General features: G+C 66.8%; 1 protein-coding gene across 1 annotated transcript in view; it reads left to right on the forward strand.

Annotated features, from left to right (window-relative positions):
• Positions 1 to 11,289, forward strand: part of LOC127035197 (complement C3-like) — a 51,019-nt gene extending 39,730 nt beyond the window's left edge. The window contains exons 32-41 of the mRNA XM_050924792.1: positions 180 to 270; positions 428 to 479; positions 1,184 to 1,271; positions 1,626 to 1,712; positions 2,657 to 2,762; positions 3,869 to 3,958; positions 6,184 to 6,267; positions 8,395 to 8,478; positions 10,331 to 10,466; positions 11,000 to 11,289. Of these exons, the coding sequence (XP_050780749.1) occupies positions 180 to 270; positions 428 to 479; positions 1,184 to 1,271; positions 1,626 to 1,712; positions 2,657 to 2,762; positions 3,869 to 3,958; positions 6,184 to 6,267; positions 8,395 to 8,478; positions 10,331 to 10,466; positions 11,000 to 11,135 (954 nt within the window). The 3' untranslated portion in view covers positions 11,136 to 11,289. The remainder of the gene's footprint in view (positions 1 to 179; positions 271 to 427; positions 480 to 1,183; positions 1,272 to 1,625; positions 1,713 to 2,656; positions 2,763 to 3,868; positions 3,959 to 6,183; positions 6,268 to 8,394; positions 8,479 to 10,330; positions 10,467 to 10,999) is intronic.
• The last annotated feature ends 4,418 nt before the right edge of the window (positions 11,290 to 15,707 follow it).

A 15,707-nucleotide genomic window follows, 5' to 3' on the forward strand; every position in this document is an offset into this window, starting at 1 on the left:
GAGAGTGGTGTTTAGTGGTTAGAGTGGGCAGGGGCGCTGGGAGCCAGGACTCTCCTGGGTTCTGCTCCTGATGCCGGCCCCTCCTTGCTGTGCCACGGCGGACGGGAGGGGTGTGTCTTGCCCACGGGCCGGCTGGCGGGGGTGACCCACTCAGCACACGCTCTCGGCTTCATTCCCAGCTCCTGACCATGTACCACACGCTGCCGCCGGCCCGCGAACATGAGTGCCAGGCCTTCTGGCTGGCGGTGACCGTGGAGGAGGTGCCCGAAGGTACGGCAGGGCAGTCATCTGCTCCCCTAGGAGCTGGTCCATGTCCCCGAGCCCCGGGTTGGCAGAAATGGGACCCTCCGCCTGATGGGAGGAGACGCCCCCGGGGGCCCAGCCCCACAGCTGGGCCCTCCCCTAATCCTGCCCTTTGGCTTCACAGACAAGAAGAAGCAGGACGACATCAACACCTTCCGGCTCCGGCTCCAGGCCCGGTAATGACCTGGCAGAGGCTAGGGCAGAATCCGGGTGCCAGGCTGAGTTCTGTAACGCGCGGGGCAGGGGGCTTGGTCCAGGGTACGGCGCTGACGGGCCGGTGCCTTCGCGCCTCCCACTGCTTTGCAGGGCTGGGAATCGGCACCAGCCGCCCCCCGTGGAGACTCTGCCCCATCGTGGGTCCGGCCCCCCGGGTCCCTCCACTCTGCTTCACAGCCCTGTACAAAGAACGTGGAGCAGAGCAAGGCAGGATGTGTCCCATGGGGCCTGCCCTGACAGCCCTGCCCCCTGTTTGTTCCCTGAGCGCCATGGGGCCTGCCCCCTGAGCCCCATGGCCCCTGCCCTGACAGCTCTGCCCCTTCCCTGAGCCCCATGGCCCCTGCCCTGACAGCCCTGCCCCTTCCCTGTGCCCCATGGGGCCTACCCCCTGTGCCCCATGGCTCTTGAGCCCCATGGCTCCTGCCCTGACAACCCTGCCCCCTGCTTGTTCCCTGAGCCCCATGGGGCCTGCCCCCTGAGCCCCATGGCCCCTGCCCTGACAGCCCTGCCCCTTCCCTGTGCCTCATGGGGCCTGCGCCCTGAGCCCCATGGCCCCTGCCCTGACAGCCCTGCCACTTCCCTGTGCCCCATGGGGCCTGTCCCGAGCCACATGGCCCTGCCCCTGCCCGTACGCACGAGCTGAAGGCAGCATTCTGGTCCCTAGGTCCCTGGGGCTGCGGGATGCCACAATGACCATCATCGACATCTCCTTGCTGACGGGCTTCGAGCCCAACCTGGGCGATCTCAAGCAGGTGACTTAGGGTAACGGGCCGGCCCGAGGCTTCAGGCCCCATGGCCAGAGGGTTGCTGGTCTCGGGCCTGACGCTCTGTGGGGCTGCCATGGGGCTCAGCCAGGCCAGACCACCCATGGGGAGCCAGCATGCGGCTGCGATCTCTGCCCCTTGTTGGCCCTGCGCGTGGCCCTGTTAGCCCCGAGGGTCAGAGCCCAGGTCCCTACAGGGGAGGGGGTGGAGATAGGGGCACCCCACGGAACGGACCTGCTGCCAGGCTCCTGCAAGCTGGGGGCAGCTTGGGGAGTGCTGCTGGCTGGAGGGGGCAGGGCAGACCCAGAGCCCCAGCTGAGCGGTATCTGCCTGGCCCCCCAGCTCACCAACAGTGTGGAGCAGTACATCTTCCTCTTCGAGAGCAAAGGCACCATCAGCAACAACTCCGTCATCCTCTACTTCAACCAGGTGAGGGGCCAGCCCGGCCCGCCCGCCTGTCCCCAGCCCTCTGCCCCCAGGGACCCTGCCCCTCAACCCCTGTGGGACTGTGCCCCTCCCCTCTCCCCACGGGACCCCTTCCCCACAAATCTGCTGCTCCCTGAGATGCTCCACCCAAGGCCTCTCATTGCGCAGCCCCGAGTGACTGAGACTGTGGGGACCCTGCGGGCTGTACGGAGGGGATATCGGCCCCCCAGCCTGACAGAGAACAGGGTTCCCATGAGGGGCCTGGCAGTCCAGGGGGCCAGACGGGAGGAGACAGTGTGGCCTGCCCAGGGTGCGGCTGCTGGGGGGGCGCAGCAGAGACCCAGGGCCGTTCACCTCATGCCAGCAGTGTCCGCACTGACCTCGGAGACGCACGGGAGGGACCCTGGCGTGCCACGTGGCCCTGTGGTAAGAGACAAGGAGCCAATGCCAGGATCGGGGCTGCTACACGGCCCCCTGGGCGAGCGCCTGCTGCTTCCTGCTGGCCTCTTCTGGGGGTCGGGCCCAGCCCCATCAGCAGGGGTCAGCTGAGCAGAGCAGGGGGCCCTGGAGCTGCCCCGAGGTTGGCCCCTGGCTATGTCGTGCCGACGCCGCAGCCCCGCTGGGCCCATGGGCTCTCCTCGGCCGGCGCTGAGCCCTCGGAGCGGGCCCCGAGGCACGGACAGAGCGGGTCTGGCCTGGCACTGGGGTTTCAGAGCCCAGCACCCACTGACGCTCAGCAGGTCTGTGAGGAGTCAAAGGGGGCCTGGGTCTGTCCGTGGGGGCGCATGCAGACTTCTGTCCATGACACCACCACACGCGGGGGCAGCCTGGGGCGCACGGGGCAGATTATCCCCCAGCGGCTGCTGCAGGGTGTCATGTGGCCAGCCGGGAGGCCAGGCTGGATGGGCCCAGGGCTGAGCCAGCTGGTCTGTTCCCGGGCCCTGCAGATTTCCAATCAGACGGACACGGAAGTCGGGTTCCGGATTCACCAGCGTGCACAGCTGGGGATGCTGCAGCCGGCTGTGGTCACCATCTACGAGTATTACGAGCCTGGTGAGCGTCTCCTTAGGGCTCCGGGCAGGGGCGCCACGGGCACCGGCCCTGCCTTTCCAGGGGGCTGGGGCACCAGCGTCGGCACCTTCCAGTGAGCTGGAGCCGCGTTTCCACGTCTGGGAGCTCCGCGCAGAGGGAGAGGGCCAAGGCCAGGACAGGGGGGGTTCAGCTTTCCCCCGCAGCCCAGGGGTGCAGCCCCGCTCGTGTGGATGCAGAGCCCCTGCCGCAGAGGCGCTTGCCCCAATGCCTGTCCAGGGAAGGAGCTGATACCGGTGCACGGGGCCAGGTGCTGGCCACGGGCCCTGCACTCCGTACACCTCGGTGCCGCAGGCGGGCAGATGGGCATCGGGGTGAACCGGGCCCCATGGCGGAGCAGCCCGTGACGACCAGCGCCACTCGGAGGCCAGGTGCTGCCAGTGGGAAGCTCTGGGGGGGGGTTGGAGGGGACATGGGCTCGGGGCCCGTAGCTGGCGTAGGAATCTGCCCCTGGGAATTGCGCTGGGGCTGCAGGGCAGCTTTGCAAACCTGCCCGTCGTTCAGGTGCCCGCCGGGGCAAATCCGGCCCCGATCATGGGCCTGAGTGTGAGAGGTGAGATTGACGGGCCGGGTTTGCTGTGCGGATCCCCTCCCTGCTCACCCGGGCTGGCGTTATGGTGGGGGATCTCCGGCTGCTCCCTGCTCAGAGGGAGCCCAAGGGGGCAGTGTGTGGGTCACAGCCAGCGCCACGCCCTGCCCTGGACCCAGGTGGAGCAGCTGCGCACAGGCTGGGCGGATGTGGGGCCTGTGGCTGCAGGGGCGGGTGCGAGGCGAGGGTGGCCCAGGAAAGGGGTCTGGCTCCAGGCTGGAGCGAGAGCAAATGGAGTCAAACTCCTCTCCCCAGGCCTCAGCCAGCCTGGAGAGCTGCGCCGACCCCACCGGGTTGGCTGAGGGGCTGGTGCGGCGCTGGGGGGCGGGGGAGGGCGCTCGATGGGTGTCCGGGGGCCCTGTGCCCTAAGGAATGGACAGACGTGGAGCAGCCGGGGGCGGGGGGCAGGCTCCAGAGCAGGAGATGGCCCTCGGCAGCCAGCCAGGGCAGAACACGGCCTCTGGGTCTCTTCCCCTCGCAGCCCGGAGATGCAGCCGCTTCTACAACGTGCCGAACGAGAGCGGGCTGCTGAGGAAGATCTGCCAGGAGGAGGTGTGCAAATGCGCCGAAGGTAAAGCTGCACCCGTGCCCGGCTCCGTGGTGTTGCCTGCTCCTCTCGCTGCCCAGCCAGGGGCGATTCACTCCTCACACACAGCCGCCCTGGGAGGGGGATGCTAGGGACAGGCCACGGCACCCGGATTAGCGTGACAGTCACCCGCCAGCGAGCGCTGGCCTGGCCACTTCCCCGAGCAGTTACCGCTGCTGGGCCCCGTCCCTGGCTCGTTCTACACTGCAGGACCCCGCTGCTGGGCTCGTTCCCCGCTGCTGGGCTCGTTCCCCGCTGCTGGGCTCGTTCCCTGCTGCCAGGCTCGTTCCCTGCTGCCGGGCCCCAGGCCGGGCTCGTTCCCCGCTGCCAAGCTCGTTCTCCACTGCAGAACCCCGCTGCCGGGCCCGTTCCCCGCTGCCGGGCCCATTCCCCGCTGCCAGGCCCCGTCCCTGGCTCGTTCTCCACTGCAGGACCCCGCTGCCGGGCCCCAGGCCGGGCTTGTTCCCCGCTGCCAGGCTTGTTCCCCGCTGCCGGGCCCCAGGCCGGGCTCGTTTCCCACTGCAGGAGCCCGCTGCCGGGCTCGTTCCCCGCTGCAGGGCCCGTTCCCCGCTGCCGGGCCCAGGGCCGGGCTCGTTCCCCGCTGCCGGGCCCGTTTCCCGCTGCCGGGCCCCAGGCCGGGCTCGTTCCCCACTGCCAGGCTCGTTCCCTGCTGCCGGGCCCCAGGCCGGGCTCGTTCCCCGCTGCCAAGCTCGTTCTCCACTGCAGGACCCCGCTGCCGGGCTCATTCCCTGCTGCAGGACCCCGCTGCCGGGCCCGTTCCCCGCTGCCGGGCCCCATCCCTGGCTCGTTCTCCACTGCAGGACCCCGCTGCCGGGCTCGTTCCCCGCTGCCGGGCCCCGGGCCGGGCTCGTTCCCCGCTGCCATGCTTGTTCCCCGCTGCCGGGCTCATTCCCTGCTGCAGGACCCCGCTGCCGGGCTCGTTCCCCGCTGCCGGGCCCCGTCCCTGGCTCGTTCTCCACTGCAGGACCCCGCTGCCGGGCTCGTTCCCCGCTGCCGGGCCCCGGGCCGGGCTCGTTCCCCGCTGCCATGCTTGTTCCCCGCTGCCGGGCTCATTCCCTGCTGCAGGACCCCGCTGCCGGGCCCGTTCCCCGCTGCCGGGCCCCGTCCCTGGCTCGTTCTCCACTGCAGGACCCCGCTGCCGGGCCCGTTCCCCACTGCCGGGCCCGTTCCCCACTGCCGGGCTCGTTCCCTGCTGCCGGGCCCCGGGCCGGGCTCGTTCCCCGCTGCCAGGCTTGTTCCCCGCTGCCGGGCCCCAGGCCGGGCTCGTTTCCCACTGCCGGGCCACATCCCTGGCTCGTTCTCCACTGCAGGACCCCGCTGCTGGGCTCGTTCCCCGCTGCCGGGCCCGTTCCCTGCTGCCGGGCCCCGGGCCGGGCTCGTTCCCCGCTGCCGGGCCCCATCCCCGGCTGATTCTCCGCTGCAGGACCCTGCTGCCGGGCTCGTTCCCCGCTGCCAGGCTCGTTCCCCGCTGCCGGGCCCCGGGCTGGGCCCGTTCCCCGCTGCCGGGCTCGTTATCCACTGCCGGGCCCCATCCCCGGCTCGTTATCCGCTGCCAGGCCCTGTCCCCGGGTTGTTCCCTGCTGCTGGGCCCCGTCCCCAGCTCGTTCTCTGCTGCCGGGCCCTGTGCCAGGCTCTTTCCCCGCTGCTGGGCTCATTTCCCGCTGCCAGGCTTGTTCCTCGCTGCTGGGCCCCGTGCCAGGCTCGTTCTCTGCTACCAGGCCCCGTGCCAGGCCCGTTCCACGCTGCCGGGCCCGTTCCCCTCTGCCGGGCCCCGTGCCAGGCCCGTTCCCTGCTGCCGGGCCCATTCCCCGCTGCCGAGCCCCGTGCCGGGCTTGTTCCCCGCTGCCAGGCTCATTACCTGCTGCCGGGCCCTGTGCTGGGCTCGTTCCCCGCTGCCAGGCTCGTTACCTGCTGCCGGGCCCCGTGCATGGCAGAGAATTCTCTGGGGCGAACGCTCGCTCGTGACTATGCCCTGGTCAGAGCAGTGCCTGGAAAGGCCCCGGCTCAGCTGCACCCTGAGCTCCAGGTCCCCACGGTGTCTGTTGGGCTTCGCACCAAGACCATGAGGCCCCATGGGACCTGGGACGCTCCGACCATGTTCCTGTGAGCTACTGGACAGGCCGGGACCTCCCCAGACGTGCAGCCTGGCCAGCCGGGGCGTCTGACTTCTCCGCTTTCCATGCACTCAGACAATTGCCTTCAGATGACCCTTCCCCGCAGCCTGTCGGAGGACCAGCTCTACGAGAAAGCCTGTGACACGGGCGTGGACTACGGTAAGCCCGGCTGGGCTCTGGAGAGGGCAGGAGGCTCCCGGGGGGCTGGGAGTGCTCGGCTGTGTTACCCTGCAGCATGTTTCCCAGTTGTCACGGACTCCCAGGACTCAGGCTCTCTCCTGGCTCCGTACGGTCCCTGGGGGGAACCCCCTTTGGGGTTACAGTCCTTCTTGGGGGTCCACCTCTCGGGGTCAGGCCCCTCCACCTCCTGGAGCTGCCCCTCTCTGAGCCTCAGCACGTCTGTCCCTGCCATGGGCCCCCCCAGGGAGTCCCCTCACTCTGCACCCTGGAGCCTGCACCCCCCAAAGGGGACTCCTCCCCCGGCCCTGATCTCTAGCCCGGAGCGACTCTCCGCCAGTGTAACACAGGAGGATTTATTGAGAGTTGAACCCAGCACAGGAAACTCTCCGGCCTCAGGCCCGGCCTCAGACCTGGCCTCCCTCAGCCCAGCACATCCCAGTCCCCCTGCAGCCAGGGGGGCTCTGCCTGCTCCCCCCCCCAGCCCGGAGCCCCCCTGCTCCCAGCTGGGCCTCTGATACCAGGGGCGGCTCTAGGACTTTTGCCGCCCCAAGCACGGCAGGCAGGCTGCCTTCGGCGGCACCTGCGGGAGGTCCGAACAGGGCCGGCGCTTCCATTTGGGCGGCCTAGGCAATCGCCTAGAGCGCCAGGATTATTGGTGGACAGCGTTTTGACGGAGGGGGCGGCAGGCGGCTCCGGTGGAGCTGCCGCAGTGGTGCCTGCGGACGGTCGGCTGCTCGCGTGGCTCCGGTGGATCTCCTGCAGGCACCACTGCGGCAGCTCCACCGGAGCCGCGGGACCAGGGCGCGGGACGGCGAAATGGCCGTGCTCCTAGGGTGCTAAAACCCCCAGCGCCGGTCCTGGGTCCGAAGCTGTGGGAGCAGCGGACCCTCCACAGACAAGCCGCTGAAGACAGCCTGCCTGCCACCCCCGCAGTGCCGGCAGAGCGCCCCTCGCGGCTTGCCGCCCCAAGCACGTGCTGGGCCTGGAGCCGCCCCTGCCCGGCCCCAAGCCCCACCTCTGTCCATTGTCTTCTCTCCAGGGAAACAGGGTCGCCTGGGCCTCCTCTCATCCCCTCTGGCTGGAACTGGCTGGTCAGGTCACCGAGGTCCTCTCCCCGCAGCCCATTGTCCTCCCACTGGCCAGAACTGGCTGTGACTCCCGAGCTGGGCTGGGCCTCCTGGTGACCAGGTCACTGCTCACTAGTATCTCCCATCTCCAGGCAGCTGTCTGGGGTCCTGGCTGCTAGACGAGGTCACACTTGGTCCCCTGCACCAACAAACTCCTTTTCCAACCCCCTCATTACACACGCAGCACACAGGGAAACTGAGGCGTACACAGTAAGAAAATCCCCCACTTCGTCACAGCTGACCAGCCGCCAGCCAATGACGTCGAAAGGCAGCGATTCCGAACCAGCCAGTGTCACACTCTGTCATTAGCCTGTGGAACCCACTGCCACAGGATGGGACGGGGCAGGGCTCAGCGAGGGGCACAGGGTGACCAGACATTCGGTGGAGAGCAGGAGCGGGCAGGGCTTGTAGAGTTACTGCAGACAGAGCTTGGGAGGGGGAGAAAACCTCCTGCTTCCGGCTTAAACCAACCTCTGATGACTCGGGGGCAGGACAAGACCATCCTAGAGCAGCTCGTCCTCCTGCCCTGGGAGTGTCGTTCCCATTCCTGGAGCAGCTGGTGCTGGGCCCGGGACACCAGGATTGGGTCAGAACCCACCTGCTGGCTCCCAGCCCTTGTGGTCTCCAATATCCCACCCTGTTTCCTTCAGCCCCCTCGTAGCCCGGCTGAACAGCCCCTCTGTGCCAGGCCCAGCTGGGGCGAGGTGCCTCCCGGGGCCATCCTGCTCCTTCCCCGCTCAGCCCTGTGGTGTGAGGTGGAAACGCTCCCACATGCCTCCTGAATCCTCCCCTCCCCGCGGCAGGGTGGGAGGCGGTTCCAGGGCCGGGACCAGGGCCATACATGGACGTAACAGACCCTGGAGATGAGCGAGGGGTCCCTGGAGCGGGGGGTGCTGGCTCCACCGCTTGCCACCTAGGCACGTGGGGTGCAGGGCCCCTGGGACACGGGCTCACCGCTGGTTCCCCTCCTCTGCCTCAGTCTACCAGGTGCAGCTGGAGCAGTGGGAGCCACACAACAGCACCGTCTATTACAGCATGAAGGTCCTGGACGTCATCAAGTCTGGTGAGCTCCGCTGAGGCAGCGCTGCCGTCCCAGGCAGGCTGGGCTGCGAGCGGAGACCCCCGAGGGACCACGGTGGGGGGGGGGCTCCCCTCTGTCAGTGCTGGCCCCACTGTGGTGCTGGGACCTGTGCTGCAGGGAATGGGGGGCTTGGCAGGGGACACTGGGCTGCAGGGGGTGGGCAGGGGCTCGGCAGGGGATGATGCAGGAAATGGGGGGCTCAGCAGGGGGCGCTGGAGGGAGCGGGGCAGGGGCTCAGTGTCACGGAGTCCCTGGGCGATGCTCTGGAACTGCTCCCCACAAAGCCAGTCAGGACTTTGGGGAGCCTCCTCTCCCGTGGAGCATTCAGCATGTGCTCCTCCACGCGCTTCCCACAGTGAGTCTGCCCAGGCGGGTCCTGGGGGGGCCACAGGGTCCTGCACCCCCCACTTTGCAGTCAGACGTGACTCTCAGCCAGCCAGTAACACAGAGGTTTATTTAGATGACAGGAACACAGTCCAAAACAGGCCTTGCCAGTACAGACAACAGGACTCCCCTTAGTTAGGCCCATCTGGGCCCCCAGGGAGGCCACAGCCCCGCTGGGAGGCCCGAGCTCCATCGGGGCTCCCCTCCATTTCCCAGTCAGCTTCCAAAACTGCCCAACCCCCTCCAGCCCCTCCTCTCTGGCTGTGTCTCTTTCCCAGGCCAGGAGGTCGCCTGATCTCTCTGTCTCCCACACCTTTAGCATCCCCTGGCAGGGGGCAGGGCCTGGCCATTAGGTGCCAGGAGACAGTGTCGGCCAGAAACTCAGGCCCCCCCCCAGCATTCAGAGGGAACATGAAGAACAGCCCCACTTTGTCACACTCAGTATGGGGCACTCTCCCCTCAGTCAGTGCTGGGCCCAGTGCGGCACTAGGGGGCGCTGTGCTGCTCAAACTTCCTTCAGATTCAAAGTCAAACTGGGGGGCCCTGACCCCTGGCCCCCATGGAAACCTGCTGTGGGTCTTTGCAGGACTAGTGGGGATCTGCACCCCTCAGGGCTAGTGGGGATCCCCAGCCTGGCCGCACCCCTCAGGGCTAGTGGAGATCCCTGGCCTGGCCACACCCCTCAGGGTAGTTACACTCCACACACACCCTGGCACTCCCCAGCAGTGTCACTGGGTTTCATTCTGCCAATTCCTCCCCTGCCCTGCTGCAGTGGGGGGCTGGGAGCGGTTGGGAACTGGGGGGGGATGGGGGTCTGTCACAGAGTTTGGGGAGTCAGGGCCTTGCACCCCTGGCTTCCTGTGATTCACCAGGACTCTCAGCCAGCCAGTAACACAGAAGGTTTATTCAGATGACAGGATCACAGTCCAGGACAGGTTTTGCAGGCACAGACAACAGGATCCTCCCCAAATAGGTCCATCTTGGGGTCCTAGGAGCACCACAGCCCCATTGAGGGGTCAGAGCCCTGTATGGACTCCCCTCCATTCCCCAGCCAGCTCCTGAAACTCTCCCACCCACAGCGTCTCTTCCTCCCCCTTTGTTCAACTTCCCGGGCAGAGGTGTCACTTGGCCTCTCACCCCTTCCTGGGTTCTCCCGTTACCTGCTCAGGTATCTTCCCTCCAGCCCGTCTCCCATCCCCCAGTGCAGACCATCCTCCCAGACCAACACCCCCCACAGTAAGAACAGTCCCAGTTTGTCACAGGGGCACTCGGGGGCACAGGCCCCTCAGGGATGCCAGGAGCTCTTGCCACTGTTCTGAGCGGTTTCCGGCCGGGAAGCAGATGCCCAGGGGGAAGGCGGTGCCAGGGGGTGCCTTTGCCTTACTGTGGGCAGCACCCCGCTGGCAGGGAGGTGCCCCCTGCTAGCCTGACCCACGGTCCGTTCCCCCAGGGACAGACGCAGAGGCAAGCGGGAAAGTGAGGAGATTTGTCTCCCATGCGACCTGCGAGGCCGCCCTGGGCCTGCGAGAGCAGGAAAGGTACCTGGTCATGGGCCAGACGCGGGATCTCTGGCTGTCCAAAGACAGGTGAGTCCCCTCCCTGGGGCTGGCGCGCACGGGAGTTGGCTGGCCAGGGGCTGGGCCGTGGCCCAGCTGGGGGCTGCCTGTTCCCTGCTGTGCCCGGCCGAGCAGGAGGCCATTGTGGGGGCAGCACTGCTCAGAGCTGAGGAGCCCCAAGGCAACCGTAGGGTGTGATCCGCTGGAGGCGACTGGCCGCGTGAAGCTGGGGGCCTGGAGCTCGGCTCTGGAGGGGCCCTGACTCCATGTGCTGGAGCCCCGGCACGTATCCAGCTCTGCGCACCTGGGATCACGTGCTTCCCGTGGGGCCAGTGGGGAGCTGAGCACTCGGCCCGCTCCAGGCTGGGCTCAGCTGTCCCAGCGCCCTCGGCCAGAACAGGCTCAAGGCAGCCCTGGCCCTGCCCCTGACTGAGGCTCCCTGGTCTCTCAGCTGGTCCGTGCCTGGCTAGGGGGGCACCAGGCCAGGACCGGGGCATATGGGCCACTTCCTGTGTTCTGCACCCCCGGCACTGACAGGTGCCTTCTCCCTTCCTTGGAACCAGCTACACCTACGTCCTGGGCAAGGCCAGCTTCATCGTGCCCTGGCCGAGGCCGGAGGAAGCCGAAACCGACAGGAGAAAGAAATCGTTTCTGCAAACCCTGGACAACTTCGCCCACTTTGTGGGCTGCGACACCTAGATCCTGCAGGACCCCCCCGTTCCCCATCCCCGCTGCCATGGTCCCTGCAGGACCCCCCCACACCCCATTCCCCATCCCCACTGCCATGGTCCCTGCAGGACCCCCCCATTCCCCATCCCCACTGCCATGGTCCCTGCAGGACCCCCCCCCACCCCATCCCCATCCCCATCCCCACTGCCATCGTCCCTGCAGGGCCCCCCCCCCAACCCCATTCCCCATCCCCCCTGCCATGGTCCCTGCAGGACCCTTCCAACCCCATCCCCACTGCCATGGTCCCTGCAGGACCCCCCCCCACCCCATCCCCATCCCCATCCCCACTGCCATGGTCCCTGCTGGGTTCCCCCCCCCACTGTTCCTGCTGGACACCACCACCCCAATTCCCTCTGCCATGGTGCACCCCCCGACTCTCCTCACCTATGTGGTTGCAGGCAGGAACCCTGGACCTGCTGCTGCAAGGTGCGTACTCTGAGAAAACGGAATAAACACCCGACCCGCCAGCCACCAGGCTCCCTCGTGCTGTGTCCCCCCTGCAAGCAGCCATCGCGCCGTGAGACTGAGCCCTGGGGTTTCCAAACAGCTGCCCCCATCCGGCCCCTGCTGAAGGCAACGGCCAAACAGCTGCTGGCTTTGGGGGCCCAGCCAGGCACAACACATCCAGTGCCCTAGAACCCTGGGCCCCACAGACCTGCCCAGCCCCACAGACCTGCCTGGCCCGGACCCCTGCTAACCCAGAGACTTGCCTGGGCCCTAGAGAGCCCCCACCCCAGAGACCTGCCCAGGCCCCAGAGAACCCCCGCCCCAGAGACCTGCCCGGTCCCCAGAGACCTGCCCAGGCCCCAGAGAACCCCCGCCCCAGAGACCTGCTCGGTCCTCAGAGAACCCTCGCCCCAGAGACCTGCCCGGTCCCCAGAGAACCCCCGCCCCAGAGACCTGCCCAGGCCCCAGAGACCTGCCTGGGCCCCAGAGAACCCCCGCCCCAGAGACCTGCCTGGGCCCCAGAGACCTGCCTGGGCCCCAGAGAACCCCCGCCCCAGAGACCTGCCCGGTCCCCAGAGAACCCCCGCCCCAGAGACCTGCCCAGTCCCCAGAGACCTGCCTGGGCCCCAGAGAACCCCTGCCCCAGAGACCTGCCCGGTCCCCAGAGAACCCCCGCCCCAGAGACCTCCCCAGTCCCCAGAGACCTCCCCAGTCCCCAGAGACCTGCCTGAGCCTCAGAGAACCCCCACCCCAGAGACCTGCCTGGGCCCCAGAGAACCCTGCCCCAGAGACCTGCCCGGGCCACAGAAAGCCCCCGCCCCAGAGACCTGCCTGGGCCTGGGCCCCAGAGAACCCCCACCCCAGAGACCTGCCTGGGCCTGTGCCCTAGAGAGCCCCCGCCCCAGAGACCTGCCTGGGCAGGGCCGGCTCCAGGCCCTAGCGCGCCAAGCGCGTGTTTGGGCAGCATGCCGCGGGGGGCGCTCTGCCGGTTGCCAGGAGGGCGGCAGGCGGCTCCAGTGGACCTCCCGCAGGCGTGCCTGCAGAGGGTCCGCTGGTCCCGTGGCTTCGGTGGAGCATCCTCAGGGATGCCTGGGAGGTCCACCGGAGCCGCAGGACCGGCGAGCGGCAGAGCACCCTCCATGGCGTGCCGCCGTGCTTGGGGTGGTGAAATGGCTAGAGCCGGCCCTGTGCCTGGGCCCCAGAAAGCCCCCACCCCAGAGACCTGCCCGGGCCCCAGAGAACCCCGCCCCAGAGACCTGCCTGGGCCCCAGAAAGCCCCCACCCCAGAGACCTGCCCGGGCCCCAGAGAACCCCGCCCCAGAGACCTGCCTGGGCCCCAGAAAGCCCCCACCCCAGAGACCTGCCCGGGCCCCAGAGAACCCCGCCCCAGAGACCTGCCTGGGCCCCAGAAAGCCCCCACCCCAGAGACCTGCCCGGGCCCCAGAGAACCCCGCCCCAGAGACCTGCCCGGGCCACAGAAAGCCCCCACCCCAGAGACCTGCCTGGGCCCCAGAGAACCCTGCCCCAGAGACCTGCCCGGGCCACAGAAAGCCCCCACCCCAGAGACCTGCCTGGGCCCCAGAGAACCCCGCCCCAGAGAGCTGCCCGGGCCCCAGAGAACCACTCCCCAGAGACCTGCCTGGGCCCAGAAAGCCCCCACCCCAGAGACCTGCCTGGGCCTGTGCCCTAGAGAGCCCCCACCCCAGAGACCTGCCCGGGCCCCAGAGAGCCCCCGTCCCAGAGACCTGCCCGGTCCCGTCAGTCTCCAGCCCTTCCTGGCCAGAAGGGACGGTTCGAGTCACCCAGTCCGCCCCCTGCCTAGCACCGGCCAGAGAGCCACCCCCAGGCTCCCCTTCAGCCCCAGCTCCTCTGGGTGCAGAGGCAGATTCTCCCCCTGCTACTGACCAGGGAGGTGGGGCCCTTCAGAGTGAGACCTGGGGCCCTCCTAGGGCATTGCCTTGACTGAGTCCCTTCCCCTCCCTGGACCTCAGTTTCCCCTCCCACCTAGTGCGACTGTGAGCTCTTTGGGGGCAGGGACTATCTGTCTGTGCAGCTGTCACGGAGTCCCCGGGCGATGCTCTGGACCTGCTCCCCACAAAGCCAGTCCGGACCTTGGGGAGCCTCCTCTCCCTTGGAGCAGACTTGTTCAGGGCAAGAAGCTCCCACGTCTTCACCTCCTGGGTCTCTCCTTGGAGCATTCAGCATCCTCTGCCCCTCCGTGCGCTTCCCACAGCGAGCCCGCCCCAGCGGGGTCCTGGGGGGGCCACGGGGTCCTGGGGGGGCCACAGGGACCTGCACCCCCACTTTGCAGTCAGACGTGACTCTCAGCCAGCCAGTAACACAGAGGTTTATTTGATGACAGGAACAGGGTCTAAAACAGAGCTTGTAGGTACAGAGAACCGGACCCCTCGGCCAGGTCCTTTCTGGGGGGGTGTGACCCAGACCCCCTATCTGCACTTCACTCCTCGTCCCCAGCCAGCTCCAGACTGAAAACTCCCCCTCCGGCCTCTCCTCTCCGCTCAGCCCCTTTCCTGGGCCAGGAGGTCACCTGATCTCTTTGTTCTCCCCCACCTTTAGCATCCCCTGGCAGGGGGGAAGTGTGTCATAAAGAGATCAGTAAGAGTTAATAGAACAGAAGTACTTCATGTCTCTTCTGCCTGGAAAGGGCTAAGAAGATCAGTGAGCCTGGCTGTCACCTGACCAGAGGAGCAGTCGGGGACAGGATACTTTCAAATCTTGAGGGAGGGAAGTTTGTGTGTGTGCTGTTAGTGTTTGGTGGTTGTTCTCTCTGGGTTCTGAGAGGGACCAGACGTGCAACCAGGTTTCTCTCCAATCTCCCTGATACAGGCTCTTATAGATTCAAAATAGTAAGTACTAGGTGATAAGGCGAGTTAGGTTATGTTTGTTTTCTTTATTTGCAAATGTGTATTTGCCTGGAAGGAGTTCAAATTCGTATTTTGCTGAAAGGATTTTAATTTGTACTTGTATACTTAGGCTGGGAGGGTATTCCCAGTGTCTATAGCTGAAAGACCCTGTAACATATTCCATCTTCAATTTACAAAGATAATTTTTACTGTTTTTTCTTTCTTTAATTAAAAGCTTTTCTTGTTTTTTTATTCTGGTGAGACCCCAGGGGACTGGGTCTGGATCCGCCAGGGAATTGGTGGGGAGAAAGGAGGGAAGGGGGAGAGAAAGGTTAATTTTCTCTCTGTGTTAGGATTACTTTCTCTCTCAGGGAGAGTCTGGGAGGGGGGAGAGAGAAGGAGGGGGGAAGGTGAATTTTCCTCTCTGTTTGTGATTCGAGGAGTTTGAATCACAGTGATCTTCCAGGGTAACCCAGGGAGGGGAAGCCTGAGAGAGGCAACGGTGAGGGAACGGGTTTCCTTTCCTTGTGTTAAGATCCAGAGGGACTGGGTCTTGGGGGTCCCCGAGCAAGGTTTTGGGGGGACCAGAGTGTACCAGGCACTGGAATTCCTGGTTGGTGGCAGCGCAACAAGTACTAAGCTGGTAATTGAGCTTAGAGGAATTCATGCTGGTACCCCCCCCCATCTTTTGGACGCTAAGGTTCAGAGTGGAGAATTATACCATGACAAAGGGCCTGGCCATTAGTTGCCAGGAGACAGAGTGTCGGCCAGAAACTGAGGCCCCCCCCCCAGTATTCAGAGCGAACACTAAGAACAGCCCCACTTCGTCACACCCACACTCCTAACATGGGGGCTCCACACCCCCACAACCCCCCTGGGCCACCGGCCACATGGCAGGCGCCCTCGATCTGCTCACCCGGATGTGGGGCAGGTGCCCCATGGGGCAGCCAGGCTGGGAGTGAGGGAGTGTGGCTCCAATTCCCCACCAGGCTCTGCCCACTGTCTGGGACCTGATGGGGGTCAGGCTGGTATGGGGTAGGAGGGAGGCTCCTGGGTGCTGCCCCCCCGGGGCTTTGGGGGGCCGGGCGCCCTGCGCTGGGGGGGAGGAGCCTCGGTGCCCCCTGGGGACTTTGGGGGTCGGGCGCCCTGCGCTGGGGGGGAGGAGCCTCGGTGCCCCCTGGGGACTTTGGGGGGTCGGGCGCCCTGCGCTGGGGGGGCAGAGCCCTGGTGC

Source organism: Gopherus flavomarginatus, chromosome 16, assembly GCF_025201925.1.
Source record: "Gopherus flavomarginatus isolate rGopFla2 chromosome 16, rGopFla2.mat.asm, whole genome shotgun sequence".
In the NCBI taxonomy this organism is placed as follows: domain Eukaryota; kingdom Metazoa; phylum Chordata; order Testudines; family Testudinidae; genus Gopherus; species Gopherus flavomarginatus.